The sequence below is a fragment of the Mus pahari genome, chromosome 10 (genome assembly GCF_900095145.1).
Source record: "Mus pahari chromosome 10, PAHARI_EIJ_v1.1, whole genome shotgun sequence".
Classification (NCBI taxonomy): Eukaryota; Metazoa; Chordata; class Mammalia; order Rodentia; family Muridae; genus Mus; species Mus pahari.
In genome coordinates, this window is record NC_034599.1 from 101,029,538 (window position 1) to 101,056,202 (window position 26,665).

At 52.3% G+C, this 26,665-nt stretch overlaps 6 protein-coding genes and 1 long non-coding RNA gene across 11 annotated transcripts in view; 6 read left to right on the forward strand and 1 right to left on the reverse strand.

Annotated features, from left to right (window-relative positions):
• Positions 1-3,084, forward strand: part of Rassf1 (Ras association domain family member 1) — an 11,339-nt gene extending 8,255 nt beyond the window's left edge. For both annotated transcript variants that reach the window (XM_021206868.2, XM_021206870.2), the window contains one exon: positions 2,219-3,084. In XM_021206868.2, the coding sequence (XP_021062527.1) occupies positions 2,219-2,365 (147 nt within the window). In that variant the 3' untranslated portion in view covers positions 2,366-3,084. The remainder of the gene's footprint in view (positions 1-2,218) is intronic.
• A 1,027-nt stretch (positions 3,085-4,111) lies between these two features.
• Positions 4,112-5,877, forward strand: Tusc2 (tumor suppressor 2, mitochondrial calcium regulator). The gene is made up of 3 exons (XM_021207246.2): positions 4,112-4,387; positions 5,410-5,530; positions 5,682-5,877. The coding sequence occupies exons 1-3, from the start codon at positions 4,242-4,244 to the stop codon at positions 5,745-5,747; spliced, it is 333 nt and encodes a 110-aa protein (XP_021062905.1). The 5' UTR covers positions 4,112-4,241; the 3' UTR covers positions 5,748-5,877.
• LOC115064821 lies at positions 4,381-9,416 on the reverse strand. 2 transcript variants are annotated; one of them, XR_003844646.1, is made up of 4 exons: positions 9,189-9,416; positions 8,864-9,045; positions 7,363-7,705; positions 4,381-4,767 (listed from the first exon to the last, which is right to left on the reverse strand). It is a non-coding gene; the product is annotated as an uncharacterized LOC115064821 (long non-coding RNA). The 2 variants fall into 2 exon arrangements; XR_003844645.1 differs by having other exon boundaries at positions 5,306-7,705.
• Hyal2 (hyaluronidase 2) lies at positions 8,786-13,812 on the forward strand. Of its 3 annotated transcripts, none has more exons than XM_029543403.1 (4): positions 8,786-8,845; positions 10,973-11,939; positions 12,524-12,613; positions 13,090-13,806. In XM_029543403.1, exons 2-4 carry the CDS (start codon positions 11,019-11,021, stop codon positions 13,498-13,500), a joined length of 1,422 nt encoding a protein of 473 aa, XP_029399263.1. In that variant the 5' UTR covers positions 8,786-8,845; positions 10,973-11,018; the 3' UTR covers positions 13,501-13,806. The 3 variants fall into 3 exon arrangements, with proteins under 3 accessions (XP_029399263.1, XP_021062596.1, XP_029399264.1); XM_021206937.2 differs by lacking the exon at positions 8,786-8,845 and adding an exon at positions 9,854-10,097 and having other exon boundaries at positions 13,090-13,812; XM_029543404.1 differs by lacking the exon at positions 8,786-8,845 and adding an exon at positions 10,145-10,293.
• A 4,065-nt stretch (positions 13,813-17,877) lies between these two features.
• On the forward strand, positions 17,878-21,367 carry Hyal1 (hyaluronidase 1). Its single transcript, XM_021206661.2, has 5 exons — positions 17,878-18,014; positions 18,487-19,413; positions 19,812-19,901; positions 20,035-20,341; positions 21,285-21,367. Exons 1-5 carry the CDS (start codon positions 17,955-17,957, stop codon positions 21,335-21,337), a joined length of 1,437 nt encoding a protein of 478 aa, XP_021062320.2. The 5' UTR covers positions 17,878-17,954; the 3' UTR covers positions 21,338-21,367.
• An 88-nt stretch (positions 21,368-21,455) lies between these two features.
• On the forward strand, positions 21,456-24,836 carry Naa80 (N(alpha)-acetyltransferase 80, NatH catalytic subunit). Its single transcript, XM_021206664.1, has 2 exons — positions 21,456-21,719; positions 23,606-24,836. The coding sequence occupies exon 2, from the start codon at positions 23,697-23,699 to the stop codon at positions 24,639-24,641; it is 945 nt and encodes a 314-aa protein (XP_021062323.1). The 5' UTR covers positions 21,456-21,719; positions 23,606-23,696; the 3' UTR covers positions 24,642-24,836.
• The window catches only part of Hyal3 (hyaluronidase 3), a 7,758-nt gene continuing 2,748 nt past the window's right edge, over positions 21,656-26,665 (forward strand). Inside the window, exons 1-2 of the mRNA XM_029543492.1 lie at positions 21,656-21,719; positions 25,535-26,448. Coding sequence (XP_029399352.1) covers positions 25,552-26,448 — 897 coding nt within the window. The 5' untranslated portion in view covers positions 21,656-21,719; positions 25,535-25,551. The remainder of the gene's footprint in view (positions 21,720-25,534; positions 26,449-26,665) is intronic.

Below are 26,665 nucleotides of genomic sequence, written 5' to 3' on the forward strand. Positions count from 1 at the left end.
TTAAAGGCCAACCTTTGGTATGTGGAAAGACTATAAACTCAAAAAAAAAAAAACAACAACAACAAAAAATAGGGGACTTAAAGAGTTGGCTTAGCGGGGCTGGAGAGATGGGTCAGCAGTTAAGAGTACTGGCTGATCTTCCAAAGGTCCTGAGTTCAAATCCCAGCAACCACATGGTGGCTTACAACCATCCATAAGGAGATCTGATGCCCTCTTCTGGAGTGTCTGAAGATAGCTACAGTGTACTTTCATTAAAATAAAATAAATATTTAAAAAACAAAAAACAAAAAAAAACAAAAAAAAATCACTAAAAAAAAAAAAAGAAAAAAAGCTCCGCAGGAGTAACCTGGAAAACATAAAGGCCTCTTTGAAGCATTACGACAGTCTACCAGCTAGAACAGGTGGCACAGGTCTATAATCTCATCTACTTGGGGAGCTAAAGCAGGAGGATTGCCTCAAGTTCAAGACTAGGCTGGGCTATATAGCAAGATCCTGTCTCACAAACAAACAAACCACTCTTCCTAGCAAGGCCTAGGGACACTGGCTTGTACTCTCAGCTACTTAGAATGCTGAAGCTATCACTGGCAAAGCCTTCCTGGGCTACAGAGTGACTTACAGGGCAGTCTAGGTTCACTTAATGAGATCCTGTCTCAGAAGTAAAAATAAAAAGGCTTGGCACTATAGTTCAGTGGTAAAGTCCCAGGGGTAAAATGTTGAGCAAGCTTAGCCCTTGGTTCATGTCTTAGTTAGGTTTTCTTTTGCTTTGATGAAATACCATGACCAAAAGCAAGTTGGTGGGGAAAAGGTTTATTTATTTGGATTACAGTTCCATATGATAATCCATCATTGACAGAAGTCAGGGCAGGAACTCAAACAGGACAGGAACCTGAAGGCAGGAGCTGAAGTGGAAGCCATGGTGGGCGCTGCTTCTTCAGCCTGCTTTCTTAGAGAACCCAATACCACCAACCCAGGGGTGGCACCAGACACAATGGGCTAGGCCCTCCTCTATCAGTCACTCATTAAGAAAATGCCTTACAGCTATAGCTATGGAGGCACGTTTTTTTCAATTAAGAGTCCCTACTTTTAGATAACTTTAGCTTGTGTCAAATTAGCCGAAAACTAGACAACATAGTGCAATTTCCAGTAATGCAAAAAAAAAAAAAAGACAACGACTTTTTACATCAGGGTTAGTTGTGGCTCAGTGGTAAGAATAGATGCTCAGCATGCACAGAGCTCGGCAGCAAAAAAAAAAAAAAAAAAGGAAAAGAATAGGGTGGGTATGAGGGCTATATGGGAATGTAGCTTAGTAAAAGGTAACTTGCTAACATTTATGAGACCCTAGGTTTGAATCATAGCCCATTATATTGAGAGAGAGAGAAAGATTATGAGAATATGCGGGAGAGTACACCTAACAACAGATAGAGATATTTCACTATGAGGAGACTGTTTTGTAGGATCTGTTTTCTATACAGACTGCTCATAAGGATCCTAGCACAGACTATTTAGTGAAGAGCCTAACACCAAGGCTAGCATCATGATAAATACTTGTAATCCCAGGATTCCAGAAGCAGGAGAATCACAAGTTTGAGACTAACCTGGGCTACATAGCAAGTTAAAGGCCAACCTTTGGTATGTGGAAAGACTATAACTCAAAAAAAAAAAAACAACAACAACAAAAAATAGGGGACTTAAAGAGTTGGCTTAGCGGGGCTGGAGAGATGGGTCAGCAGTTAAGAGTACTGGCTGCTCTTCTGAAGGACCCAGGTTCAGTACCTGGGGTTCAGTTACCAGTAACCACATGGCAGCTCACAACTGTCTATAATTCCAGTTCCAGGGGATCTGATGCCCTCACACAGTCATACATGCAGGCAGAACACCAATGCACATAAATAAATTATAAAACCATTAAACAACAACAAAAGGAGTTGGCTTACTGGTTAAGAATACATGTTGCTCTTACAGAGGACATGGGTTTGATGCCTAGCACCCAGATGGCAGCTCACAACCATCTGTTACTCTTAATTCCGGGGGATCTGATACCTTCTTCTGACCTCTATGTGGAAACATGCATACACATAAAATAATAACGAAATGAGGAGGGGAATGAAAAGGAAGGTAATGTCAGTGGGAGAACCATCATGGACCAGTCTTGGAATAGCGTCTGCCAGCTTCGCCATACATTGCTGCAGCCCATGTATCTCTCCTCTGCCCTTTCCAGTGGGATGCCTTCAGCATGCCTGAACTGCACAATTTCCTACGCATCCTGCAGCGGGAAGAAGAGGAACACCTTCGCCAGATCCTGCAGAAGTATTCTCGTTGTCGCCAGAAGATCCAGGAGGCCCTGCACGCCTGTCCTTTGGGGTGACCTTGGGTCTCCCTGGGTGACAGGAGGAGAACAGGCCGTGCAAAGAGCGTGCCGTGTGAGTGTGACAGGGCCTGTGGGGCCTGAGGAGTGCGTGTGCGTGGAGGTCCTCCTCTGCTGACGGGGATGAGCCCAGAGAACAGTGAAGGAGCTGGCCGTCTACCTGTGGATATGGCAGGGCGGGGCTTGGCATCCCTCTGCCAGTATGTACTGGGTCATACTCTGGGTAGCTGCTCAAGTCTTTCATCAGGGTCGCAGCTGTGAGAATCTTAAGAGACTCTACAGACAGAACAAGGTTATGTTTTCACGGGTGAGAGCCCTTACCTATGGAGAAAGATAGTTTTGGGTCATGAATGGGTCTCAGGATAGCCCTATCAGAACCAAGGGTAGCTGCTCAGAATATTACAAGCAATTAAGGTAGAGTCCAGGGCTCCCTCTTACCGTGCCTTCTGACTTCCACACACCCTGGAGTCAGAGAGGGCTGGCCAGTCCAACTAGAGTGGCTCAGTGCCTCCTCTAAGGGAACAGTTGCTGGACCAGACCCTCTTCTTGTTTGCCAAAGCCAGAGTCTCCCTCAGATATTTTTGATGGAAGTGTATGAATGTATGTAATGTTTTGTGGCCTCAACTGAATGCCTCCTGTGGGGAAGGGATGGGGGTGTGACAGTCATCATCAGGGCCTGATGCCTGAGAGAATTGGCTGAATAAAGATGTAAGAATTTTTCTGGTTTTGGACTCTATAGATGTGGGCCCTCTGTCGGGGTAACACCCAATGAGAGTGACTGCCAACAATGATTGACACATCCAGAGTGCACCCTCTCCAAGGTCGCAGTGGGACCAATATGTTTAGGAAATGTATGTCTGTGGATTCAGGTGTCTTTCAACCCTCAAGGGCTCAGGTCATGGTGGAGACAAGAATAAGCTACAGTTACTACACAGGGAAACTGTTCTCACAGGCCAACTCAGAGAAGCCATAGCAGTAACCCCTTCTCCAAATACCTACTCGTGGGTCACACACTTCACATGCTACAAGGGTAAAGCTGGTAATTCTTTTCCTGAAGTATGTTACCTGGTGAATTTACAACACTTAGTTTAGGTTCCTTCAGACCTCAAATAGTCTTAAGAAATTGATCAAAAAAGTTTTAAAAAGAAGTTTGGCCCCCTGTGCAGTTGGTCACTCCTTAATCCCAGCATTCGGGAGACAGAGGCAGGTAAATCTGCGTTTGAGGCCAGCTATTTCCAGCCATTTATACATGGCAAGTTCCAGGCCACCTAAGGCTACACAGTGAAACCCTGTCTAAAGAAGAAAAAAGAAAAGATAACAAAGACATTTAGCAGGTTCTGTAATTTCTTTACAGGCAAATGTGACAACTGCAAAGACACCCAGTTGTGAAAACAGCTAACCTTACCTTACCCTCAGGCAGGCCTAAGGTCCTTTAGGGGTGAAGGGGTGACCTAATTGACTATTGCTACTGGGCCCAAGTTTTAGGCAGCGTCAGGGACGTAGGGACAATTATACCCGGTCCGACCTTAAAGTCAACAACACATTACCTCCGCCTTTCTGGAAGGGAGCTGTCCCAGCTGACCCTTGGGACCCACAGGCTTCTGGGACCTGGAGGCAGCGCATCCTGTGGTGGTCAGCCTCTGAGAGTGGCCATTGGTTCTACACCCCAGACTGACGAGACCTTTAGCCACTCAGAGGAGGCACCGTGCAGGACGTGCGGAAGCGGAAGTGAGGTTTCCGTGGAGACAGCAGAGCCTGCGGAAGGCGGTGGTGGCGGCGGCACCTGCGAGTGGAAGCTGGGGCAGGGCATGGTCGCGCCCGCCGCGCTGTGAGAGCGGAGCGGCCGCTGGGTCCGCCATGCGCCCGCGGCGCTGACATGGGCGCCAGCGGCTCCAAAGCTCGGGGCCTCTGGCCCTTTGCCTCCACTCCGGGGGGCGGCGGCCCAGAGGCGGCAGGCTCCGAGCAGTCTCTGGTGCGGTCTCGAGCCCGAGCAGTGCCTCCCTTCGTATTCACGCGCCGCGGGTAAGGGCATGGGCATCTGCCTTTGGGAGGACATCCGGGAACGAGAAACGCCCCCCTACATTTGAATCAGACGACTGTCATATTTTGGGTCCCAGTCAAAGCAAGGAGAAGGGAAAACCAAGCGGCGTTCAGCTCTTGACCGCCCAGATGGTCCTTTTAGAGAATTGGCTGAGGTTTGTCTCTTAGGGAGCAGCTCCATAATTCAGCTGAGACGGCCTCTGAGAGCCTTAAGACCTCCTTTCATCCAACTCAGCCTGCAAATTAAAGGCATTTATGTTCCTTCTGTTCTTCTAAGCCTTAGAAGCAATCTAAGGGAAAGTGACCTTCTGTTTAGATGTCTTGCCTTCCTCGCTGTGAAGTTGGACCTCCGAGAATAGTGTCTGGAAAAGCAGAGAAAGGCTTCAGTGTTGAAGGTGGGGCCACAACAAAAAAAAGTGCCCTCAACCAGTTGGGTTCTCTAGATCCGTACACTAACCTCTTTTCTCCCAGGTGCTCACACAAAATGGCCTGGACCTAGTGAGCTCCTAGGGACTGGCATTCCCTGGGATGGAAATTTGACCGTAAATACCAGAGAGACCCAACAGCGTCGATTAGACAGTACCAGCCACTTGGGAATGACTTGGAGTGCAGCCTCCCTGGCTCAGACATCCACCATCTTGGTCTTTAGCCCTGGACCAGCAGTGTCTTTAGAAGTGAGACCAGTATACCCAGGCCACTCTGTAAGCCCTAGGTGAAGGGCCTGCTACTAGAATCATTATTACCTTTGTGAAACAGACCTCAGTGATGAGAACTAGCTTTAGTTGCCTAGACAGGGTGCTCTGATATGATGTCCTGTTGGCATGACAGGGCAACAGTGGCCTTGTCACACTGCCTGCTTCCCTCCAGGCCCCAACCAAAGAGTTCTAACACGGAGATTACCATTGTGTCTTCTCTTGGGGTTCAGCATACTTCCCTGTGGTCTGTGGCACTTGCCAAGGCCAGGTATGAGGCTCCAATCCAGCCTGTTTCCCTTCTCTACACAGCTCCATGTTCTATGATGAAGATGGAGATCTGGCTCACGAATTCTATGAGGAGACAATCGTCACAAAGAATGGGCAGAAGCGAGCCAAGCTGAGGCGGGTACATAAGAATCTGATTCCTCAGGTGAGGGGCTGAGCAGTGATCATAAAGCCTTACATCAGTATGTCAACGGGGATACAGATGGGGCTTTCTGGGGGAAGAGCTGGGAAGAACAGAGAGGCTCTTAGCATAGAGGCCCAGAGCTGATCTTCGCTAGCCTCTGTTTCCATGGCAGGGCATCGTGAAGCTGGATCCTCCCCGAATCCACGTGGATTTCCCTGTGATCCTCTATGAAGTATGAATCTGCGTGTGGCATGGCAGACACGAGCACCCACTGCCCCAGCAAGAAACTCCCAGGATCAAGGTGTAGCTTCCATTCAGGAGTCCAGGCTGGTGCCACAACCTTGAATAAACTAAACTCCATTGGCCCAGAACCTTCAGTTGTAAGAGGGGCAGTCCCTCAGTGTTAACTGGTATTGGTTGATGTCTGAACAATTAAGTGGTTGGTGGCTGGTGAGGGCTAATGACAGAACTACCAGCCCATCTCCCCCAGCTGCTTGTGCGAGAAGCATGGCAGGAGACACATGCCGGTCAGGAATGCCTGGTTCCTGGTTACCTGCCTGACCTGCTTTCTTCCAGGCTTGCCTAGGGCCCAGCCCTCCTAGAAGCTACAGCACTTTACAAGCAGAGTCTGCCTTCTTCCGGCCCCTGGGCTGTAGGGGCTCTACCCAAGTGGGAACTTCCTTTTCCCTCACTCCCCTTCCCCCCTAGTCAGAGCATTTCAGCCGTTTGCTACCTCGATTCCTCCTGTATCGGACAGACTGGAGATATGTACCAGCCTCACCCTTCCTGCCTACCTACTACGTGCTCCCGCTCTTAAGCTGGACACTTTGCTGGCTGTTCACTAAGAATGGGGGACCTGTGGGAGGCTTCTCCTCTCACCCAGGGCTGGAATGATCTCCCTTGATTTCAACCAGTTGCCCTCAAGTTGAGAGGGTACAGGCCGGGGTCAGGACAGGCTACCGACGCCTGTACCTGTGGGGACTTGCCCCAAACCACATGTTCCGTCGTCTCCCTTGTCTTTGCACCAGTCCCACAAATCCCCAGTTGTAGGGGAAAGGCAGTCCACCACCTAGTGGTAAGAAAGGACTGGGGCTGGTGCCAGTAGCTATGAGGAGCCCATCCCCTCTCTCCTACAGTATCTTTACCCCTTCAGGGTCTGTTAAGGGAAAGTACTGGAGCTCCTTGGTAAGGATAGAAAGGAGGGGAAAAATACATAAAAGGCGTAATTAAAATGTGAAGGTTTGTAAATAGTCTAGACTATGATAATGTTGGGGCAGAGTCTGATTTCTATACAGAGATGGCTTTAAAAAAAAAATACTTCCTTGTGGAAGCTCTGTGCTTCTAGAGTGTGGGAAATGGCTTGGGGCGAGTGATCCCCAGCACTGGAAGACTGTTGTGTTATTTGTTCAATTTCAATAAAAGTTATTTGTAGACCCTGCACATGAGAGTGGCTTCCAGTGAGACTTAACATCCAGTTTCTAGACCGCTGATCCGGTAAGGCTAGCAACCCCTCTCACCTGAGCACTGCCTGTGGCAATACCAACCATGGCCAACAGGTGGCTGTGTTCACACACCGGCTCCAGCCCTCTCAAGAAGCAGAGGGCCACTCACCTGTCCATTCTGTCTGGGAATCTGGAAACAGAAGGTCATGGGATCCCTCTGGAGATTGCCCTAGCCTGAGGGCTAGGTGTAGCCACACATAGTTGTGGGATGGTTCTGGTCCCAACAATACCAGATTATGTGAAGTGAGGTTACAGCCTAAGCCCCATAGATGAAGGCCCAGCTATACTTGAACAACAGACACTTCCCACCATGGCCTTGGCCTCCTTCCAGGCTCTGAAGTCCACACTCACCTGACTTCCCAGCCAGCCATCAGAAGGGAGAGCTCAGGCTTCTGCTGCAGCATCTCTTGTAAGGCTCAGCCCAACACTTCCTCAGCTCTCTGCTGCCAATGGACGTTCTGCCTACATTTCTCAAGGTCGGCTATGAGCAGGTTCCCCGCTCACCTAGCCTTTGGCCATAATAAACTCAAGACGGTTTTTAAAAGGCAAAAACAAAACAAACCAATTTGGAAGCAGGAGCTCATCATCTCAGGGCAGTTGGCCTTCACGTGGCTCAAAGCTGGAACTGGTCAAGTCTTGAGTAGGATTAGCCTGTTCAGCATAGATGTGCAGTTCTGTAGACCAGCTGCCATCCCTGTAATAAGCCAGGAGTCAGGCTCCTGTCCAGGAGCCAAGGCTCCCCATATCAGGCAGTATCCTATCTCACCACCACCATCCTGCCGGGGAACTCCCTGTCCTGGACCTACCTAACTCACCCCAACGTTAGGAACAATAGGAGAGTCAGGGCAGTGTTTCCCCACTCCATCCGGCTGGGCTGGGCTCACTTCCTTCCTGCCGGCAGCCTAAGGAAGTGTCCCTGCCCTGGACAGTCTCGCCTGGCCTTTGTTTTCCCAGTAGTCCCCACCCTTGGAGCTTCCTAGACTTTTGTCCCTTGTGAAACCAACACAGTGGTGACCACAGCCTAGGCTGGACACCCAGCTCCCCTGCTTTCTATTGGCAGAGGGACTCCCTAGCATCGGGGAGGTGAGCCCCTTGGGTGGTGAGGGGTGGTCAGTTTAGGTAGATTTGAGAGCAGGCAAATTTGCCTGGAACTCCAAAGAGGTCTTCCAGGAATTCCTATTATGAGCTTCCTCTCCCACAGGGACACACGTTCTCCCCCACCCCATATCACACAGCCACAGGCATCAACACATTGTCACATTGTCTTTGTCACACTTTGGATACTTCCGCTCTCGATGGAAAAAAAAAAAAATTGACTCAGCTACTGGAAGAGCCCCCCACCCCCACCCCACCCGTTTCCCCCTCGTACAGGATGGTTTCAACTTTGGCACCTGCTCTAGGGGACCATTCGCTCAACCACCCAGCAAATTGTGTGACTCCCATGAATACAGCCAGCCATTTGGGCCCCCTCACACCCTACTGGATTTGAGGGTGATGCAAAACTTGGAGAAAGATGAGCCCTTGATTCCTAGGCCCATAGCCTTCCTATCACCTGGCACAACTCATGGGGACCAGATCCTACGGAGAGGAAGGGTGCAAAGGGCAGCCAGCCACCAAGGGAAACAGGGTCAAAGGGCTCTCCTCCCCGCCCCTCCCCCCCCCCCCGTTGTTCCTGGCCCTTTCCACCCAGAGGGCAGCAGGAAGTGAGGAGAAAGGGCAGGGATGGGAGGCGGGAGGGAGTGGGTGGGAAGGAATGGGGTTTATCAAATCCTCAGCAGACTGCCCAGAGGGCAGCAGCTGGCGCAAGGAACCTGGCTGGAGGGGCTCTACTCAGGTGAGCGCAGAGTAGTACCTAGAGCTAGTCCGCACTGCCATAAACGCGCAGACTCCTGAGGCGCTCCCTAGCTTCCAAGCTTGCCGTAGGGAAAGGGGCTGGCGGCCAGAAGCGGACTTTCGGAGACTTGAGTCGTGCATTGGAGAGCAGATCTAAGAGGCGAGGGTACAGCTCTAAGCCTAGTCCCCACTGGAAGGGCACTGCAAGGCAGAAAGGTTCAGAATATGGAGTTGGGGTTCTAGGGAGACACTGAAGCCTCCTTTCTACGAAGTCAGGCCCGAAACTTCTGCGAATTGCTCTTTATTTGGAGTTGAGTGGGTCCCCCTACGGACAACCATCCCACCTTCACCGAGTCGCAGAGATTGGTCCGGGGAGAATCCAGTGGATTGGCAAGCCCTGGCGTGGATCCGGTGAAGTGGCTAGACCACTTTCCCCTTTGGCCCGACTGAACTTCAATCCCTTTGGCAAGGCAGCGACCCACCCCCCTGGTTACCAGGACAACCACTACGTCTGCTTTGCCAAAGGAGGGCTCAGAGGCTGTACTAGGCCCCCTCCTCTAGACGGGCAAAGGGCGGAGCTTCCTTCTGACCGCAGACAGACTAGTGGAGGGAACCTGGGCTCAGCGAAGGCGGGTCATCAAATGTTCCAAGAGGTTGTGGATCCGCTCGGGTCAAAATCTCTTACACTAGACAAAGGGCCCACATTGTTAGAGTTCATATTCAGACAGGTGGGATTGAAACAGCAGCTACCCCCAGTCAAGGCTTCAGCTATAAGCTTTATTCCAAATGCCATTACCACCACCACCCCCTCATTCCGCGCGCGCCCGCCCCATCCAATGTTCTATCCCTTTAAGAGGCCAGCTGCAAAGAGTGGATTGTTCCACTGACGACAGATTGTGGGGGTAACATCTCAGGCTGGTTAGCTCTGGTGGCTAAGACCAGCGGGAATCTCCATTCCAGGAGATATTTAATCTCAGATAGATAACTATGTTTCTCTACAGAAGATCTAAGGGTCCTTGAACTCGAAACGCAGCACTGGCAAAAAAGGAAGAGAAATACACCCTCCCTACAAGGCCGTAAATTCTGCCATCCACCCACCTCCGAGGCAGGATTCTTAAAGGGCCCGCGGGCCTCGGGGCGGAGCCAACAGAGGCTCGAGCTGGGGCAGTGCTTGGGCGAAGGGCCGGAGCGGGCTTGGTTGGTACCAGGATGGCGGCGGCCCTGGCGTGGGTCCTGGTGGCGCCTGGTGCGAGGTGAGGGCGGGCGTTACAAGCCTGGTGACTCTCTCCTTGTGAGATGGGCTCTGAATCTCTAGGGGCGCCCTCATAAGTGACCCAGGAACCCCACCCCCACCCGGCTGAACTCTGGCCCCACGTGCGGGGCGGGGGCGGGGTCCCGCACAAAGACCGGAGTGGAATACTCTCTACCCGGGACCCCTTGTGCCGGGAGGTGAGGGTGTGAGCCGGTCGCGAGTGCTCACACAGATTCTTGGTGGCTTTGGTGGGAAGGGCAGGTCGGCGAGCACCGCGGTGGGAAGTCCGCTGCCCCTTTGTCCCCGGGGCGCCTCCTCTTAGCCTAAGAGAGTGACGGTGCTAGGACTTAAGTCCTGACGTTCTTGCTCTTCTGCTTGGCGCACATTGCACAGATACCAGTTCCTCTGCAGTATTCCTAACAGCTTCCCAGCTTCTGTATGCGTTGTGCCCAAATGCTGTCCCTCAGAATCAATTCCGAGTTCGTAATGAGGGTGGGGGACATGGGGTGGTATAGGGTGGAACTTGGGTTCAGAGTGTTCTAAAACTATTTACTGTATGCTATACAGGCATGCGACTCTAGCAGTGAGTCGGTAGTCTAATCCGTCCCATTTTTAGAAAGGACACGGACCTAAAGGAGATTCTTGCCCAACCACAGGCAGCTCCCTGCTCTAGAAAGAACTCTGGTTTTGGTAGAATCCCTAAGGTTTCTTGCCTACCCATCAGCATTCTGCTATCTTGAAAGCCTGTGAAAGCCTTGGCCGTCTGAGCAGGGGCATGGTGTGCCACACAGTATGGGTTTGGGGGAGTGGGATGAAGGTGCGTACCCATCTCTGGAATTCTCTAGACTGACTTGTTCTCTCTCAAACTTTCTTCAGTTCCTGAGCTGCTACCAAGCAGGTGACACTTCCCGTAGCCCCCAGCATGCGGGCAGGACTGGGTCCCATCATCACACTGGCCCTAGTGCTGGAGGTAGCATGGGCCGGGGAGCTTAAGCCCACAGCGCCGCCCATCTTCACTGGCCGACCCTTTGTGGTAGCATGGAACGTGCCTACACAAGAGTGTGCCCCACGCCACAAAGTGCCACTGGACCTTAGGGCCTTCGATGTGAAGGCTACGCCTAATGAGGGTTTTTTCAACCAGAATATCACCACCTTCTACTATGACCGTCTAGGCCTGTATCCACGTTTTGATGCAGCTGGGACGTCTGTACATGGCGGTGTGCCTCAGAACGGTAGCCTCTGTGCACACCTGCCCATGCTGAAGGAATCAGTGGAACGCTACATCCAGACCCAGGAGCCTGGGGGGCTGGCAGTCATTGACTGGGAGGAATGGCGGCCTGTATGGGTTCGAAACTGGCAGGAGAAAGATGTGTACCGACAGTCTTCACGCCAGCTGGTGGCCAGTCGGCACCCTGACTGGCCATCAGATCGAGTAGTGAAGCAGGCCCAGTACGAGTTTGAGTTCGCCGCTCGGCAGTTCATGTTGAACACGCTCCGTTACGTCAAGGCAGTCAGACCCCAGCACCTGTGGGGTTTCTACCTCTTTCCTGACTGCTACAATCACGATTATGTACAGAACTGGGAGAGCTACACGGGCCGCTGTCCCGATGTGGAGGTGGCACGGAACGACCAGCTGGCCTGGCTGTGGGCCGAGAGCACGGCCCTCTTTCCCTCTGTGTACCTGGACGAGACACTGGCGTCCTCCATACACAGCCGCAACTTTGTCAGCTTCCGTGTTCGGGAGGCCCTTCGCGTGGCTCACACTCACCATGCCAACCACGCCCTCCCCGTGTACGTCTTCACACGTCCCACATACACCCGAGGACTCACGGGGCTGAGCCAGGTACGTGTTCTCCCTCCGGGAGCCTCGGCATGCTTATGCTATCGGGGACCAGAAGTGCTGTTCCACATCTGTTTTAGTCTTGTGGAAGGATGATGTCACCCCCATTCTGTAGATAAGACCGAGGCCCAGAGATGCTGAGAAGCAGCCAGGAGCCTGTAGCAAGTCCGTGAAAAGTGCATAGAACTAAACCTGCCTTTGGGGTCAGAATGTGTAACCTTTGACTTTGTGGGCTCAGATGTGGGCTCTTGGCTTTGGAGACTCAGGTCCAAGGTGAGGATAGAAATGGGCAGAGCGGGCCGGGTGTGGTAGCGCACACCTTTAATCCCAGCACTCGGGAGGCAGAGGCAGGCAGATTTCTGAGTTTGAGGCCAGCCTGGTCTACAAAGTGAGTTCCAGGACAGCCAGGNCTNCACAGGGAAACCCTGTCTCGGAAAACCAAAAAAAAAAAAAAAAAGAAGTGGGCAGAGCGGCCTCTGCCTGTCTAGAGCTGTCCTAAGGTCAGCAGGTTAAAGCAGGTCTGTTCTGAGTCTCCTGCGATACTGTCTGGTGCCAGTATTTCTCAGTAATCATCCCTTCCCACGCAGGTGGACCTTATCTCTACCATTGGTGAGAGTGCCGCCCTGGGCTCAGCTGGTGTCATCTTCTGGGGCGACTCAGAAGATGCTTCAAGTATGGTAAGGGAGACCCACCCGGCCTGCCAGGGCTGCTGGGGAGTGTATACTTTGGCTTCCGCCCTCACCTGGGTGTACACACTGAGTATAGCTTCTCTCCTAAGCATAGCGGCTTTGTCCCTGGACCCAAGAGGGAAGGAGGGCACCCCCACCCTGTTCCCAGGAAGAGGAAATGCTATCTTGAACAGCTGGAGTTCCGCCCTTCCTCATCCACACAGCTGGGCTCCAGTCTGTCTCAGCCCCGCTTCTCACTAGGGACAGGGGACTGACTGTAAAGGCTCGGGAACTCTGTGTATATGTTTACATATGTATACAAATAAATGTGCCAGGGATGTGCCTCAGTAGAGTGCCTAGTCTAGGGTTTAAACTCCACCACTACCAAAAGAAAGAGGCACTATCACCACAGTTTCCGTCGGGGCTTGGGCAAGGGCAGCTAACATCAGACGCTCACTTACTTCCTTAACCTTGGCCTCTTCCAGGAGACCTGCCAGTACCTCAAGAATTACCTAACTCAGCTGCTGGTTCCCTACGTAGTCAATGTGTCCTGGGCCACCCAGTATTGCAGTTGGACCCAGTGCCATGGCCACGGGCGCTGTGTGCGCCGCAACCCCAGCGCCAATACCTTCCTGCACCTCAATGCCAGCAGCTTCCGCCTAGTGCCTGGCCATACCCCCAGTGAACCCCAGCTACGACCCGAGGGGCAGCTCAGCGAAGCCGACCTCAACTACCTGCAGAAGCACTTTCGCTGCCAGTGCTATCTGGGCTGGGGTGGCGAGCAGTGCCAACGGAACTATAAGCGGGCAGCTGGAAATGCCAGCAGAGCCTGGGCTGGACGCCACCTCACCAGCCTGCTGGGTTTGGTAGCTGTGGCTCTCACCTGGACCTTATAAGGTATCTCTTCCCCCCACCCGGATATCAGTCCAGCTGGCCTCTGGTACAAGGATCTTGGCATGAGGGGCCTGTTATGGGGGAGACAAAAGTCTGGAGTAGGCAGTGCTCCCAGGCTGCCTAGCAGAGCACCCATACCATCTGTCACCCCCCTGTTCTAAGGGGGAGAGAAACATCCCCTGAGATGCTCTCATCTTGCCAGAGAAGACGGAGAATCGGGCTAGGCCAGGGAAGGCCTGACTCTACTCTCTGTTCCTGGATAGTTTATAATTTTGGGGTCTCTTTTGTAAATTAAATATAAAACAACTCCTGTGCTTCTTGTCTTTTTCTGCTTCGGGGTTAGTGTGTGAGAGCGCTGAGGGCTGTCCAGGAGGTAGAGCTCAGCTCTTTGAATCCACATGCTGGAACTTCTCAGCGATGTGTTCACTGGGGCCTAGGGAGGAAGGGCGACCAAGTCTGCAGTTGTGCTGGGGCAGGACTCACTAGATTAAGATTCATACTCTAGAGCCGGGCGTGGTGGCGCACGCCTTTAATCCCAGTACTCGGGAGGCAGAGGCAGGNAGTGAGTTCCAGGACAGCCAGGACTATACAGAGAAACCCTGTCTCATAAAACCTTAAAAAAAAAAAAAAAAAAGAAGATACTCTACCCTAACATCAGCTCCACTTTATCTTGATGGAAATAGAGTTGGGCCCACCATTGTACGACTGATAGAAATAGCTATTTATCTGCCACTTGCCCCTGTACCCCCTCTTCCTTACCTCAACCGCACACAGAGAAAAGGGACATGATCTTCCCTGATGTTCCTACAGATGAGCATTTCTTTTTCTTTTCCTTTTTTTTGTTTTTGTTTTTGTTTTTGTTTTTTTTCGAGACAGGGTTTCTCTGTGTAGCCCTGACTATCCTGGAACTCACTCTGTAGACCAGGCTGGCCTCGAACTCAGAAATCCACCTGCCTCTGCCTCCCTAGTGCTGGGATTAAAGGCATGCGCCTCTACTGCCTGGCACAGTCGAGCATTTCTGTTTCCTGCTCCCAAGGGCAGTGGACTTGCTCCTCTCCCTGTCTGGGTCACACCCTTCCCTTGGGGCTGGCAGGTAAGGAGGCTGGCAGGGGATTGAGATGTCAGTCTTGAGCTTCAGTCTGTCACTATGGGTGTGAGGTGGTGCTGTCAGGAACTATCCAAATCCCGGGAGCAGGGTCACCCTCAGAGGTCAGCTTTGGAGCTAGAACATGTATATATATAGCTCAGTGATAAAGCACTTGCCTGGCATGTGTGAGGCCCTGGGATTGATCACTAGCACTATCTTGAAGAAAAAAGTAAATAAATCTAACCAAAATGTTGAGACGAGTCTCACTGTGCAGCCCAAGCTGGCTTAGCACTCACTCTGCGTAGATGAATCTGGTCTTGAATTCAGAGATCCACCTCCCTCTGCCTCCCACTCACTGGGATTACAGACCTGTGCACACCAGACTTAATAATTTAAAACCTGAAGAAGAGGACTGGAGAGATGGCTCAGCAGTTGAGAGCATCAACTGCTCTTCCAGAGGTCCTGAGTTCAATTCCCAGCAACCACATGGTAGCTCACGACCATCTGTAACAGGGTCTAGTGCCCTCTTCTGGTGTGTCTGAAGAGAGTAATGGTGGTGTACTCATATGCATAAAATAAATAAATCTTTAAAAAAAAAAATGAAGACAGACCACTCAAAAAACCAACCTAAATAAATAAAAATAAAAAGAAGACAGGCCAAAATTAACGGAGCTTGGCAAAGGACAGCAGCAGGACGAGGGAGACCTTGTTTTCCTCACACCTGTGACTCATCCTGTTGTAACCTTTTCAGCCATGACCTCTATGGTACCTGTCGACCTTCTGTGAACATTGACTCCCCAACATGTATGGATACACACACAACTGTTAACTTTGGCACTTTCCCCATGCCTGTAATCTGTCCTACAAGTTGTGACCTATGTCCATCTAGCTTCGAATGCCCTCTTAGTGCACGTCCTGTCCACCACTTCACATTTCTTCCCCTTGAAATCCCAGGGATTATGTAGCTATTTCCTCTAACCTGAAACATTCCCTCCAAGAAGGTTGAAAAAGGCACATAAAACTCAGCTGCCAAGTGATGGTGGCAGCGGTGCAGGCCTTTGATCCCAGCACTCTGGAGGCAGAGAAGCAGGCAAATCTCTGAGTTTGAGGCCAGCCTGGTTCCTGAGTTCCAAGACAGAGAAACCCTGTCTCAAACAAATTCCTCAGAAAGCTAAGGAAACTTCCCTAAGCTCTGGAGGTTCAAGAAGTTAATGATTTGGGTGAGCGAAATGGCTCAGAGGGTAAAGGCATGTGAGGCCTGATGATGACCTAAGCTTTATACCCAGAATTGGGGTGACGGAGGAGTAAACTACTGACTTCACAGGCCTTCCATTGACCTGTGTGTATGAATCTGTGACTATGTCACCTCTGTGCCAGGAGAGGATGTCAGCGTCTCTGGAACTAATTGTAAGCCACTTGGCATGGGTGCTAAGAACTGAGCTCCAGTCCTCAGGAAGAGCAGCTAAATTCTCTTGATAATTAAAAAAGAAATAAATTGTGTGTGTGTATATATATATATATATATATATATATATATATATATATATATATATAATTATTAAAAAATTGTAAGATTCACAAGGCCCCTCTCCAAAACTAAAAGGTAATAAATAATTGCTGGAGAGGCACTACCTACAAGTTGGCAAGCTGTACCAAGGCTACATCTTTTGAGAACTGTTGTTCCGGCGCTAGGGTAGGCCTATTGGTGATGCAGCTGTCTTTGAGTCTCCCATGCTTCTGTAAGTAGCTCCCTGTTCCTCCGGTAATGTGACCCCCAAAACTTCATTGATTTACCAAGCTAGACTTAGAATCAATTCTCTCACCTGTAGTCAGAAGTCTGTCTGGAATGAACAGAAGATTGTTCACGCTTCATTAGAAAAAGTCACGTGACACCAAAGACTCTGTGGGCTAGGGGAAGGGTCAGGGTAGGAAGGTTGGGTAGAGCAAAGGCACTAAGCACACACTGCCAGAGAGGCCACACCTATATGGTAGCCCCACGGTGAATGCCTAAGGGGTTCAGTGATTCTGAATCAGACACAACTGCAGGCCCAGACAACTGTTTTATCCTGGGCGGGGCCATGCCTTCCCCTTCTACTTTCCGCCCATGGCAGGCAAGCCCGGGCCTGAACATCCAGATCATCTCCGTAAGCAGCCTGTGACTCAGAGACCTAGTAGCTCACAACTGCATGAACACACACGTTACTTACACGTGCACTCACTAATACACCCCTGCTCATTTCCACGGTCGTGCAGATCCAGGGTCTCATGATCACCAAACAGCAAGGTCTCGTGCATCATCCCAGGCACTGAGCCCCACACTTACAGGTATAAACACCTGGGAATTTGGCCACTAGCCCAGTTACCAACTAGAACTTCACAAAGATGCAATCGCTGACCTAGAATAGACAGAGCGTGATGACACAACTCAACTTCATGAACACAGAACCTTCCAGAAACCAAGCACAGACTTAAATCCAGGCACAGACAGGACTTAAGAACAAAAGGTTTATTTGTTTGGCTTGTGTACGTGTGTACGTGTGTGAGTGTGTGTGTTGTATGTGTGTGTTGTTTGTGTGCATATATGTGTGGATTAAAAGCCAAAGGGCAATTCGGTGCATTCCTCTATTGCTCTCCACATTTTTTCCTTTCTAAGGTAGCGTTTTACATTTACTTATATGTCCACGTGGGCATGTGCGGGCCGTGGAGCTTGGGTGGCAGTGGTTAGAGCTGTAGTGTGTGTGTGTGTGTGTGTGTGTCCCAGGGATGGAACTCAAGTGATCGGATTTAGCTGCAGGTACTCTTACCTTACTGTTCCTTCTTAGACTTTAAAATGCCTTTTTGACGGGATTAGGGATAGAGCTCAGCAGTAAAGCACTTAGCTAGCAAACACAGGAGATCCTGGATCCTGTTCCCAACCCAAAACAAACAAGCAAAACCAAACTGTTGGAGTCATGTTTTGTACACTGTGTGAAGATGTGTCTCTGACCTTTCTAGCCTGCCTAAGGCAAAAACAAACAAAACCCCAACTTGTTTCAATGAGGAGGGGTCCCACAAAGACAAAAGTGCCTATGGCCTAAACTGTCACAGAGTGGAGAAAGTACTCTCGAAGCATGTAGTCCTCAGGGACCACACTGCTGGACCACACATTTGCTTGCCTGGCTGTCCACACAAAGACCTCCCCGAGTGTTGTCTGAGTAGGAGGGGCTGTTAGCGAGTCCAGCCCCAGTCCCGCCCCCTGCCAAGGCCAGCCTATTGGTTGGGTGGAGTGACTATCTCCAAAAGCTCCAAGTTTCCCTGAGCAGCAGCCGCCTCAGCTTCTCTAAGCTCGTGCAACTAGGACCAGCTTGCGGGACAGAATCCGGCCAAGCCATGCTTGGGCTTACACAGCATGCTCAGAAAGTTTGGAGAATGAAGCCCTTCAGTCCTGAGGTCAGCAGGGACCAGTGGGCAGCTGGAGGGTCTCCAGGGCCGGGCTGGTTTTGGCTGCTTGAGCATCTCTTTTTCCCCAATGGCTGCCAGTTTTTCTGGTGGAAGAAAAGTAGCCTCCCTTGTTCACCAGGTCGGCCGCCGGGACCTAGGGGGTCTCAGCAGCGCCTCTTTCAAGACCGATGTCATGGTTCCTCTGGCCTTTGGGGGGAAAGTGGGTAAGGTCAGGCCAAGGCAAAGCTGGAGGGGAAGCAGACAGCAGGTTCCGGGCCCCAGAGGTGACTCACTTATACCCTTCATGGCAATGCGCCTGTCCAAGTCTCCGTTCTGCTCTCTGACCTTGCTGAGCCCTGCAGATCAGTGTCCAGCTGACATCTCAGCAGGGACAAAACTGTGATCAAGGGACTGGACCCAGCTACTTCAGTAGGGGTCAGAAAGTTTGAGGCGTGCCTTGAATTCTGCCTCCCTTGGCCAGGTTTCCCCAGGCCCATCCCTTGCCACCGCAGGCCACCTGCTTCTCATCTCTACTCTCTTCCTGACCTTGCTCGAGTTGGCCCAAGTCTGCAGAGGTTCCATGGTATCCAACCGGCCGTTCATCACTGTCTGGAATGGGGACACTCATTGGTGCCTGACGGAGCATGGAGTGGATGTGGATGTCAGTGTCTTCGATGTGGTTGCCAACAAGGAGCAGAGTTTCCAAGGCCCTAACATGACAATTTTCTACCGAGAGGAATTGGGCACCTACCCCTACTATACGTCCACGGGGGAACCCGTATTTGGTGGTCTGCCCCAGAATGCCAGCCTGGTTACCCACCTTGCTCACACATTCCAGGACATCAAGGCTGCCATACCTGAACCTGACTTCTCAGGACTGGCAGTCATTGATTGGGAGGCTTGGCGCCCACGGTGGGCCTTCAACTGGGACAGCAAGGACATTTATCGGCAGCGCTCAATGGAACTGGTCCGGGCAGAGCACCCTGACTGGCCAGAAACTTTAGTGGAGGCAGTAGCCAAGGACCAGTTCCAGGAAGCTGCACAGGCCTGGATGGCAAGCACCCTCCAAGTGGGGCAGGCACTGCGTCCCCGTGGCCTCTGGGGCTACTATGGCTTCCCTGACTGCTACAACGACAATGACTTTTTAAGTCTCAACTACACAGGCCAGTGCTCAGAACACACCCGTGATCAGAATGACCAGCTAGGGTGGTTGTGGAACCAGAGCTATGCCCTTTACCCCAGTATTTACTTGCCTGCAGCACTGATAGGCACAGGGAAGTCACAGATGTACGTTCGACACCGTGTGCAAGAGGCGTTCCGTGTGGCCACAGCTTCCAGAGACCCCCATGTGCCCGTAATGCCTTATGTCCAGATCTTCTATGAAATGACAGATCATCTTCTGCCCCTGGTGAGTCCTCTGTGACTTTGTCAGCCTTCCTTGTTAGGTAATATAGTAATAGATCCAACTGCTGAGCCCACTTAACTTCAGGGTATTACTATCTTTGGGAAAAGTAGGGGAGGTTCTTGGGGCTTCATCCAAATTGTTTTACTACTGACTTAATACTCCGGTGCTTTGTCCGTTCATCCCCCCCACCCCCAACACAGACACAGAACATCTACTTTATGCTAAATTCTGTATGAAGCATGAGAAATTCAGAACAGGGAACAGGCTTGCCCCTGGCCACCAACACTAGAGCGGCCTCAGGTGAAGGTTAGAGATTATTTGTCCCATCCAGTGATGTCCCAGCTGTTCCCACGGGGTGAAAGGACAGTAAGCCTCATAGAACCATGCAATCTCCTTTCCAGGAGGAGTTGGAGCACAGCCTGGGGGAGAGTGCAGCCCAGGGAGCGGCAGGAGCAGTGCTCTGGCTAAGCTCAAACAAGACAAGCACCAAGGTAAGTGGAGGCCCAGGAGTAGGGCAGGGATGAGGGGAGATTGGCTTCCTCTCGCTACTCCTGCCATCCTGGCTGAGTGCCAGGCCAGCACACGGCTGGCTGTGGTGTTGCTTAGGCTCTCCTTCCCACTCAGGAATCATGCCAGGCCATTAAAGCATATATGGATTCCACACTTGGGCCCTTCATCGTGAACGTGACCAGCGCAGCTCTTTTGTGCAGCGAAGCTCTGTGTTCCGGCCACGGTCGCTGTGTCCGCCACCCCAGTTATCCTGAGGCTCTCCTCACCCTCAACCCTGCCAGTTTCTCCATCGAGCTAACACAGGACGGCAGGCCCCTGAGCCTCAAGGGGACCCTCTCACTTAAGGATCGGGTGCAGATGGCTATGAAATTCGAGTGCCGATGCTACCGTGGATGGAGCGGCACGTGGTGTGATGAGCAGGGTATGTGGTGATTAGCTGCACCCGGCCGCACACACTGAGCACCTGACATACCCCCGGCCTACCTAGGACTTCCTCAAATACAGTCACATGCCCACAAGTCACAGGAGTACGCTCAACCACTGTCATGGCCACAGGCACATAGGCACAGTCACGGGGATAGTCACATAGTGAATCAGAATTTAGGACAGGCACTATCCTATCCGTTCTGTGCCTAGAAGGACCTAAGCATCAGCAGGATCACAGGCAGTTCCTCCAGAATCAATGAGTCAGTAGACACAAAAGCTGGCATTTGCCATATGTCAGCTCTGTGCCAAGCCCTGTGCTGATAAGCAAGCACTGGAAGTAGGCTAACTCATTCAGTCTTTGCAATGGACATGCAGGGAAGCTGAGCACTTACCTCACACACACTAGGCAAGTGCTCTAACATTAAGCTATATCCCCAGCCCCTGAGGGTTGCCCAGCAAGAAGAGACAAGCAAGGCCAGCCATTGATGATCACACCTTAGATCCCAGTACTTGGGAGGCAAGGCCAGCCTGGTCTACATATTGAGCTCCAGGACAGCCAGGACTACACGGAGAGACACTGTCACAAAACAGAACAACCAACCAGGAGAGATGCATTTTGAAATCTAGGCTATCTAGCTCCAAAGATAGAACCTTGCACACCTACTGTGTGTTGATGGTGCCCTAAGAGGGAGGGCTGGGGAGACACAAGCATCACCCTACAGGATCCCTGAATCTGCTCAGAGCACTAGCATCACTCAACCCGGCAAACGAAGCTGTCTTAGATTACTTAGCTGTCTAATTAGCTTCTAAAATAGGCAGCTCTCAGAAGGTACTGGAAAGGCTCTATACTTTCATCCAATTGCGTTGTCTGAAGACGACTGCTTCCCACGATCAGGAGGAAGTTCCACCTGATCAGGCCATTTCCACCAACCCACCAGGACTGGAGACGCTACTAGAAAGCGGAAACAAAGCGAAACTCTCATTTCTTTGAGCCTGGAGCTAGGAGAGGTGCAGGCGGAGCTGAACACAGGCAAGCTGCTAGAAGCCGGCTAGAGCCAAGAGGAGGCGGAGCCAACGAAAGGAAACTACGGGCCTAGTCTCCAGTCGCCACCGGAAGGGAAGAAGCCAGGGACAGAATGGGCCTACATGAGTTCTGTTGTGACGCTCAGAACCAGGGGCGGGGTGTCTAGGTAGGGACATTCCGTGCACTGAGAACTTAGGAGGAGGTGCGCTGTCTCCTGCGAAGACTGCAGTGAGTCCTCCGTACTGCTGGGACCAGCGTAGGCAGACCGAGGAGTTGGGAGCCAGAGACAGCGAGTTACCCAACCGTGCGCAGGCTGGACGTGGACCATCCCGGAATTCGGCTTTAACATGTCAGTATCACCCTCACTTCTCACATGCTGCCCGTTTATCCACCCTGCGCCTGTGGTCCCCAAAGTTACTGTGTCGCTCCTCAAGTCTTCCCAGTGTGTTTGCCTTTCCCTTTGAGCTTAGTGCTTGCTGAGCCACACCCACCTATAACCGAGCTTTCAAAACCCCTACTCCCAAAAGATCCATGGCCCGTGTCCCACAAGGGGCAGGTGCAGACCCTCCCGGAAGACCCGGAGTTTCGCTCCACTTACAGTGGTGAGGTTCGCAGTGAAGGGGTTAAACCCGTCTGGGGGAACCCTGGCGCTCTGAGCTAGGGGCGGACCCTGAGGCTCCGCCTTCCAGACCTTACTTAGATGGTGTGGGAGCTGGGGAGGGGGTGTTGTGTCTGCGGAGCCACCTGAGCCAGGTAAGAGGCTTCAAGCCTGGTGTTTGGGATTTGTGGGGAAGGGGGGGGGGAGGGCTGTCTCAGGGAAAATTGGGAAAGGGAGTTTGGAGGCACGTTCTAGAGTAAATGAGTAAAGGAGTGGGACCCAGTGTCCATCCACTGCAAGAAATCCCCCAACATAGACCCTCCAGCCAGCAGATCCTAGAATAAGGTAGGTAAACAATGGGGGGGGGGGGTTTCCACAGCTGGAGCATTGTGGTCCACACCTTTCATCCCAGCACTAGAGGCAAAGACAGATCTTTGTGAGTTCGAGGTCAGAGTAGCCTACAAGTGAGTTCCAGGACAGCCAGGTCAGTTACACATAGAAACCCTGTCTCAAAAACAACAACAACAACAACAACAAAAACCAACCAACAAACAAAAAACCCTAAAAAACAGTGGAGTTTCAGCACGGAGGCCCGGGGCCCCAACCTAGTGACTGTTGGACACCTGTAGATTTAGGAAGGAAGCCATGGTCCTTATCAGGGTGACTATGAAACTCAGACCAGAGGCAAGCAGACTTGCAAAAGCCACATTCTATGTGATGGGCCAAACTCCACGGCAGTGCCATCAGAGCCCCATGTGTAGGGACAGGAGAGTCCAAGGCCAAAGTGTCCTGAATTGGACAGAATTGGAGTGGAGGGCCACAGGCTTTGTGTCCTGAGTAGGGAAGGCAGTGGGGGGTGGGTGGAGCTGAGCCTGTTTGGGGTGGGTGTGAGTGTCCCAGGAGCCACTTTTATGGCTCAGATAACTGAAAAAGCTCAGGGGGAGGAGAGGTGGGGGTGGGGGTGGGGGGACTCCTGGGAGAGGTCTCCTGAAAAGGAGATCTCAGATGGGGGCAAAGCTAAAAGTATGATGTCAGGTTTGCATTTTCTGCCAAGGCCAGCGAGCTACAGTCATGGGCTACTAGGAGTCTGAGGTACTTAGGTCACTATTTTGAGGCAAACACAGGCTATACATAGCCTGGAGAAGTGTGGGGGGGGGCAGGGAACCCAAGCCAAACAAAAGATGGTGAGCAAGTGGGCTAGGTTGGTCAGCTAGCCCGGCATAGTGAGGTGTGGCAAATGATAAGAGATTCTTAGCCAGAGCCCAGCCTTCAGCATTTCTCAGTACCGCCAGCCTCCCTCCAGTGTGGGGGCAGGGACTTACCTAGTCTCCATGAGTTCTCCTCACAGGGTTGGGATAGGGCTCCTCTAGTCTGCCTGTGCTTTCAGGTGCACGTGGGACAAGGTGAAGCACACCATTCCCCAGTCCCAGGATGCACGCCGCTCCCCCTCCACTCATCAGTCCTTCCCTGCCCCAACTGTATCGTCCTGACACAGCCTAGCATGGCTGTTATACCCAGGAGGTAAACCCTTCTATAAGGAGGTGCCACTACCTGGAGGCTGTGGCCTTAACCTCCAGCCAGGCACTAAGCCATCTGAAACCTAACAGAAAGTGACCTTGGCTTCCTGCCTGACACAGCTAGCTGAGCCTGGATCCCGCCTGTAGGCCAGAGCTGACTCTGAGCCCTGGCCCAGTCAAGCTGACCCCTACCTTAGACCCCGTGCACCGGATGGAGCTGATCCTGAGTACCAGCCCAGCAAAGCTGACTCTAGATCCTGCATGCCAGCCAGAGTTGACCCTGAGATTCAACCTGACCGAGCTAACCCTGGATCCTGCACGCCAGCCAGAGCTGTCGCTGAGTCCCAGGCTAGCTGAGCTGACCCTGGATCCCACATGCCACCCAGAGATGAGCCTCAGTCCTGGCCCAGCTGAGCTGACCCTGGATCCTCAACACCAGGCAAAGGACCTCCCAGTCCCCAAGCTGCCTGAATTGATCCTGGAGCCTGTACACTGCCGACCCGAGCTCATGAGTGCCTGTGCTGATCTCATCAATGACCAGTGGCCCCGCAGTCGAGCCTCCCGTCTCCACTCCCTGGGCCAGTCCTCAGATGCCTTCCCCCTCTGCCTGATGCTGCTGAGCCCCCAGCCCTCACCCGGAGCAGCCCCTGTTGTGGTGGGCCATGCCCGCTTATCACGGGTACTGGACCATCCCCATAGCCTCTTAGTGGAGACAGTGGTGGTAGCCCGGGCTCTGAGGGGCCGTGGCTTTGGTCGCCGCCTCATGGAGGGCTTGGAGGCCTTTGCCCGAGCCCGGGGTTTCCGACGGCTGCACCTCACCACTCATGACCAGCTGTACTTCTATGCCCATCTGGGCTACCAACTGGGTGAGCCTGTGCAGGGTTTGGCCTTCACCAACCGTCGGCTGTCCACCACTGTCCTACGTGCCTTCTCTAAGCCACCCTGCCCCCAGCCACCCTGCAAGGAGCCTATCCTAGCTGCCCAAGCTGTCCCGAGGAGCTCCAAGGGACCCCCATTGCCACCACCTCCTCCCCTACCCCAGTCTCTGACCACCTCACCGCCTCCTTCACCCGAGCCCCTTCCTCAAAGCCCACTAGAGACACGATATCGAGATCTGAAGGGATGCCCTATATTCTGGATGGAAAAAGACATCTGATGGCCCTGTCTCTCCGGGACACTGGGTTGCCCAGAACAGAGCCAGCCTCGGCCCCCAGGCCATACTTCAGCCCCCCTACCCCCTGGGGACAACCTTAGCCTGTGTATCTTTCATGGGTCCCAGCGGGCCAGGAGGTGGCTTTGGAGCTTTGGCTCAGAGCTGTCAGTGTGGCTGAATAAAAGCTTCCATTAGGTATGGCTGTGACCGTTTATTGGTTAACCCCCATTCCCAGATCCCCTATGACTGACAGAACCCTTACGACCCAAGTTGGCCCAAGAGCCATTGATGAGGTAATATCTGTCTTTTGTGCCTCCTCTCCCACACCCAGGGTAGCTGTTCCTTTCCCCTTCCACTCACTCATTACCACTCACAGAGCACTTCTGATAGGTCAGGTCCTACACTGGACACAGGCAATGAGGAATCTGTAGACAGGCCAAGGTTAAGAGAGCAGCAGGGTTCATGCTAGGAGCCCAGGCACCCTCACTTCCCTCAGGGATCTGGGAAGTTCCCTGATCTGAGAGGTGATGTGAGAGACCTGAGTGCTGACTATGGGTGAAGCAAGAAGGCAAGGCCTGAGTGTTACTGAAACAGAGGCAATGTGGGCAGGGAAAGGAAAGGGATTTATGATGTCCATGAGTCTGTGAGGCCTCAGAGAATATCATGGTACCCTGACAGAGATGGAGGATCCTGGAGGGGAGCAGCCCAGGATGCTAAGGGTATGGGTTCTTTGGGAGACCCGTGGGATACTTGGAGGACATATTTACCCTGCCCCAGCCCCCACCCCCAACTCTGTCCCATTCCCCGAGGAGAGCAACGAGGGAAGCTTTTCTTGCTGTGCCAAAGGCAGTATTTCTTTGGCCATGGACTCTAAGCCCATACTCCCTTTCCTGCAGGTTTCCATCTCTGTGGCATGATCATGCCGCTAGGCCTAACCCTGGTGGTGGGGTTAACCCTGTGCTTGGTGCATGGCCAGGCTTTGCTGCAGGTTCCTGAACATCCTTTTTCTGTGCTATGGAATGTACCCTCAGCAAGATGTAAGGCCCACTTTGGTGTGCATCTGCCTCTCGATGCCCTCGGCATCGTGGCCAACCACGGCCAGCATTTTCATGGCCAGAACATCTCCATCTTCTACAAGAACCAGCTTGGCCTTTATCCTTACTTTGGACCTAGAGGTACAGCCCACAATGGGGGAATCCCTCAGGCCGTGTCCCTAGACCACCACTTGGCACGAGCTGCCCACCAGATCCTCCACAGCCTAGGATCTAGCTTTGTGGGCTTGGCAGTGCTGGACTGGGAAGAGTGGTACCCACTCTGGGCTGGGAACTGGGGCCCCCATCGACAAGTCTACCGGGCAGCCTCCTGGGTTTGGACACAGCAGATGTTCCCTGACTTGGACCCTCAGGAACAGCTCCACAAAGCTCGTACTGGCTTTGAGCAGGCTGCCCGTGCATTCATGGAATACACTCTGCAGCTAGGCCGGACACTTCGCCCGAGCGGCCTCTGGGGCTTTTATCGATATCCAGCCTGTGGCAATGGCTGGCATAAGACGGCTTCCAACTACACAGGCCACTGCCATGCAGCCATCATTACCCGAAACACCCAACTGCATTGGCTCTGGGCTGCCTCCAGTGCTCTCTTCCCTAGCATCTACCTCCCACCCAGACTGCCACCTGCTTACCGTCAGGCCTTTGTACGACACCGCCTGGAGGAGGCCTTCCGTGTAGCCCTTGTGGGGCATTCACATCCTCTACCTGTTCTGGCTTATTCTCGCCTCACACACCGGAGCTCTGGGAGATTCCTATCTCTGGTAAGGAGAAGCTCAGGCCTCAGGATCTGAGTCTAGAGAAACAGCCATGTCCTAGAAAGGTCTGAAGAGAAGATTTTTTCCAAAGGGACTTGGAGGTAGTCATGATCTGAGGTTTTTTTGTTTGTTTGTTTTGTTTTGTTTTGTTTTTGGTTTTTTGAGACAGGATTTCTCTGTGTAGCCCTGGCTGTCCTGGAACTCACTTTGTAGACCAGGCTGG

What these genes read in the sequence shown, in the direction of transcription:
- Tusc2 (XM_021207246.2), top strand. Translation starts at nt 4,242, where the DNA reads ATGGGCGCCAGCGGCTCCAAAGCTCGGGGCCTCTGGCCCTTTGCCTCC. An exon ending in TTCGTATTCACGCGCCGCGG is followed by an intron (nt 4,388 to 5,409) that starts GTAAGGGCATGG and finishes TTCTCTACACAG; the next exon opens with CTCCATGTTCTATGATGAAG. An exon ending in ATAAGAATCTGATTCCTCAG is followed by an intron (nt 5,531 to 5,681) that starts GTGAGGGGCTGA and finishes TTTCCATGGCAG; the next exon opens with GGCATCGTGAAGCTGGATCC.
- Hyal2 (XM_029543403.1), top strand. Translation starts at nt 11,019, where the DNA reads ATGCGGGCAGGACTGGGTCCCATCATCACACTGGCCCTAGTGCTGGAG. An exon ending in GACTCACGGGGCTGAGCCAG is followed by an intron (nt 11,940 to 12,523) that starts GTACGTGTTCTC and finishes CTTCCCACGCAG; the next exon opens with GTGGACCTTATCTCTACCAT. An exon ending in CAGAAGATGCTTCAAGTATG is followed by an intron (nt 12,614 to 13,089) that starts GTAAGGGAGACC and finishes GGCCTCTTCCAG; the next exon opens with GAGACCTGCCAGTACCTCAA.
- Hyal1 (XM_021206661.2), top strand. Translation starts at nt 17,955, where the DNA reads ATGCTTGGGCTTACACAGCATGCTCAGAAAGTTTGGAGAATGAAGCCC. An exon ending in CAGATCATCTTCTGCCCCTG is followed by an intron (nt 19,414 to 19,811) that starts GTGAGTCCTCTG and finishes TCTCCTTTCCAG; the next exon opens with GAGGAGTTGGAGCACAGCCT. An exon ending in CAAACAAGACAAGCACCAAG is followed by an intron (nt 19,902 to 20,034) that starts GTAAGTGGAGGC and finishes CTTCCCACTCAG; the next exon opens with GAATCATGCCAGGCCATTAA.
- Naa80 (XM_021206664.1), top strand. Translation starts at nt 23,697, where the DNA reads ATGGAGCTGATCCTGAGTACCAGCCCAGCAAAGCTGACTCTAGATCCT.